Source organism: Homalodisca vitripennis, chromosome 6 (assembly GCF_021130785.1).
Source record: "Homalodisca vitripennis isolate AUS2020 chromosome 6, UT_GWSS_2.1, whole genome shotgun sequence".
In the NCBI taxonomy this organism is placed as follows: Eukaryota; Metazoa; Arthropoda; class Insecta; order Hemiptera; family Cicadellidae; genus Homalodisca; species Homalodisca vitripennis.
Genome location: NC_060212.1, coordinates 55,374,238 through 55,378,448, shown reverse-complemented (window position 1 = coordinate 55,378,448; position 4,211 = coordinate 55,374,238). Strand labels below are relative to the sequence as shown.

General features: G+C 32.0%; 1 protein-coding gene across 1 annotated transcript; it reads left to right on the top strand.

The window, feature by feature from the left end:
* Positions 1–252: 252 nt before the first annotated feature.
* On the top strand, positions 253–3,181 carry LOC124365382 (protein IMPACT-like). The gene is made up of 3 exons (XM_046821359.1): positions 253–332; positions 2,406–2,559; positions 3,044–3,181. Exons 1-3 carry the CDS (start codon positions 253–255, stop codon positions 3,179–3,181), a joined length of 372 nt encoding a protein of 123 aa, XP_046677315.1.
* The last annotated feature ends 1,030 nt before the right edge of the window (positions 3,182–4,211 follow it).

Sequence of the window (4,211 nt, the reverse complement as noted above, 5' to 3'; positions counted from 1 at the left end):
TAGTGAATACAGGTTGATTTGAGAGTCTGGATATTATATTGGGAATAATGGTTATTAGTAGTATAGGGAATACATATTAGTTCTATGTTTTAGGGAGAACCTTGGTGAAAGTGTCATATACCAGTGGGTGGAGGCACTAAGGGAGTTTCTCCAGAATAAATATGTCTCCAGTAATAGCTTAAAATTAGTGGAAAACGTAAAAAAATTCCAGCAGCCCAAAACTCAGCAACACCAATAACATGAAAATCACCCATGGGGACCCCGTCATCGACCGGACGGAAGAGCATATTTCAGGCTCATGCAGCTCTTATAACCTCCGTGGAGCAGGTCAAGTAAGTAAACATTTATTGAATGTGTTTAATATCAATCATATTTTAAAAACGTACTTCTTTACCGTACTGATTTTTTATAATATAGTTTACAGACAAATATATAAATTATTGCTATTCATACAGATTACAAGACAGTCTAATCATAGCTAATGTCAATTTGTAAGCAGAATTTGTTTATTATTTAAGTAGCATGACGTGTGAAACAATATTGAAGTGCTATTCTAAATTTACATTTGTTATTTTTATTACTATCACATTTCTTGCTTTCCAATTAAGTAATTGTGCATAACATTTTGTTTCCTGTATTATTAGCAATAGTTTTCAAATAGATTTTATGTCATTTAACAATATTTGATATGTTTGCATAACGTATAAAATTATGGGTTATAATATTATTCCAAGTATAGTTACAGTAAGGATTAGTTGGAACTTTACTTCAGTGGTACATTATATAATTAATAATTAGTGATAGGAAAATTTAATGATATCAAGAATAAAATACGATTTATCTATTTATAATGAATTAGAATATATATTCCAATATTTTATCTGTGCCAAGTGTTTCTAACATACAACTCTAGGCTTGTCTTACTTCCTTACTGCAATTGATTTCTTTGTCATTGGAATTGCCCATGCCAAAATGGTGGAAACTCCTTTGCCTTTTTTGCCTTTATCAAATATGTCATAACTATAATTTACGAACTTAATAAATAATATCTTTGTTTACCTAATACTTCAAATTTCTACTACAAGGCTTCTTCCCAATAATTTTTTAAATAGATTAAAATCATAGATAAAATAACTTAAAATAATATTGAAAAAAATATGTATAGTAAACATGAATCTTTTTTCTCAAGTGTTTACAAATGTAATCATGAATTAGTTTATCAATCACCAATTTTTTGTATCATCAAATCAGTTTGTATATATTACTTCAAAATTAAAAATCAAGAAAATTATTCTTTTCAGAGTCCAGATATATATATATATATATATATACTTAAATTAATTTTGATGTATTTTAATAATAGATATTAAGGCTGTATTTGAATAGAAGACTACTATTCGATTCTGTATTCAATCCTTCCAAATACCTTTCTTTAGGTTTAACAAGTCCTAAACGTAAGACTTGTTATTTTAAAAGAAGTATACTTATATCTAAAATCTCATATTTCTGCGTGGGGGGAGAGGAGGAAAAATTACAACATATTGATGCCAACAAAAATCGTTGACGAACTCATCCAAAATTGAATTAGAAAATTTAATATATTTTTGTGTGGTGTTAAATATATTTTTTAAATTTATTAACCATAAAATAAACGGTAACATATAAAAAGTAATAATCGAAATTTCATAACCCAAATTTAGTCTCGGAAAGAAAGTTTTCTCTCCAAAACGATTAACTGTCGATTATCACTGCTCAGACGATATTCAGCTGAAGATCATTTTTACAGTTTCAGTTTATAGAGTTAAAGATCCTGGCGAATAATGAATAACGGTAAAATGAAGAGGTCTCTGAATTCATTAAAGTCAAGACATTATCACCAAATTGCAGTCAAACCTGTTCAAGTGTAATAACGGTTATGTTTAATAGCTGTTTTTTGTCCATGTTTCTGTAGGCTTTGCTTTCAAAATTCTTTTTTTCCATTCCTTAAAAAGTTTTAAAAAAACAGGACGCTTAATTCAAAAGAACTGGGAACCCAAACAATGGTATCTTTAATTATGCACTAGTATATTAAGAAAGGAACATATCGTGCTGAATTATTAATTTGTTGAATGCGCGAACAATACTAGACAATTTTCCATAAATACAGCTTTTAGGCTTGGCTCAAGGGTATGTTTTGAACATTTAAAACTACATTAGTAGTTGTAAATTTCTTTATAGTTTTAAGACTAATCTTTATATTTTAATAACTGGTTTCATCTACTAAAAGTTTCACTAACTACTGCTGCATTACACATTATTCCTTGCATCTTTTATATTCTTCTCTCAGTTAATAAAGAGTGATACATTCACTTGTTTAGCTAAAAATGATATCTAATTTACTTTAGTAACCACTACTGACTGTATAGGGAGGTGTTGTCGACGTTGCTGGCCAACAAAAAGATCGGCCAAGCAACGCATAATATTTATGCGTACAGAGTGCTCCACGAGGGTTGCATGCATGAGCAATGCGACGATGACGGGGAGAAGGCTGCTGGGGGGCGACTCCTTCATTTACTGCAGGTAGCCAGACTCAAACATTTATATCAAACAGTAGATCGGCTAAGCAACTCACAATTTATACGCGGACAACTCAAACGGTGGTAAACTAAAAATATTAATATAGTTTAAATAATACTTTCACTGGTTATTCAGAAACAAAATTCCATACTTTTTAGTACATTTAGATCATTTTATAAATACTAAGAGTTGAAGAGTTTTTGTTTAAGATTTATTTTTAACGATGCTAAACTGAAAAACAAGTTTTTCCGGAAGTTTTCATCATTAAATGTTACACAAACAGAATAATGTTGAGAATTGCAATTTACTATGTTTAAAACACTCATCAGGCATACAGTTAAACATAAACATAAATATATATCCAAAGTATGAGATTACATTATTTTGTGATAGGAATGTTTGACATGATGTGAATCGGAATATCAAAGCAGGCCTAATAATTAAGAATCCACTCTTATATCATGTTATATATTGTTGATTGTTGCAGGCTACGGGAGCCACTAACGTGATGGTGGTGGTGTCCCGCTGGCGTGGAGGAGTCAACATTGGCCCAGACCGCTTTCGTCACATTAACAGTGTGGCGAGGCAGGTACTGCAGCAGCTGGGCTTCGTTAAGAAGAAGTAGCGACAAGATTCTGCTGATACGCCAGAGAAGTGTGTGCGCGCGAGAGTGTGTGTGTGTGTGTGTGTGTGTGTGTGTGTGTGTGTGTGTGTGTGTGTGTGTGTGTGTGTGTGTAGTGTGTGTGGTGTTGTCACTTAATTATAGACTTAAGATAACTTGTATTTTTTTGAACATTTTATGTACGGTTTTAATTGATGTTTTGTATTCTTATGTAGGCTATTTATTAGTGGTTAAAGTTTTTGTATTTCCAGTTTTGCCATTATCTCCCCTAATTGTTTTTTTTTTTCACTCTTGCCACCATCAAAGCATACCTACTAGCACTAATAATAATTATAAAAATCTGGATTCTCTTTTATGTCTTTGATAATAAGCTGTCCAGCTATTAACATTTAAAATTTTAAATCCCTGTGCATATATAGCCGCATTTGTAACCCACTGATAGGGTATACAAAATTCTAACCCACATATAGAAGTGCTGAAAACCGGAAATTTTTAATTTTAAACCTCTCAAACTAATTCACAAACATTCGCACTTTTCGAACTTGCATGTATTTATTTGAAGCCCGATAGCGGGCAAACTGTTATAGCTAGCTCGGATATGACAGAAAATCATCAGTCGCGAATAAAGTGATCTGCAATAAAAGTCCAGTGGATTTTCGATCTATTTCTTTCGGTTTTGGCCGCAAATCGCAATTAAGTGTAAATTAAACATTTACCTTCTGCGCTCGATAGTGGCCGAGCCGTTGGTCGTAGCTCAAAACAAAATTTTCAACAGGTTTAGCAAATTACGTCATGTACAAAAAATAACCTGTAAAATTTTGCCCTATCCACAATGGTTTAGCCAAAGAATGCGTTTAAATGCATTTATTTTTATAAGTTATACGTGAAAAGTGTGATGATGGGCTCCATTGCAGCCGAAATATCAACTGTTGCACGGAACGATAATTAGTTTTTTATGTTAAATAATTATATCTTCAAAAAAGGACACGTGGCCTTTTGCACTATCTCTTTCGGTTTAGGCGCAAAACACAAT

Excerpts from the sequence above, each read along its gene's own strand:
- LOC124365382 (XM_046821359.1), top strand. The coding sequence starts at position 253 with ATGGGGACCCCGTCATCGACCGGACGGAAGAGCATATTTCAGGCTCAT. Across the intron at positions 333-2,405 it reads ACCTCCGTGGAGCAGGTCAA|GGAGGTGTTGTCGACGTTGC; the intron begins GTAAGTAAACAT and ends CTGACTGTATAG. Across the intron at positions 2,560-3,043 it reads GACTCCTTCATTTACTGCAG|GCTACGGGAGCCACTAACGT; the intron begins GTAGCCAGACTC and ends TGATTGTTGCAG.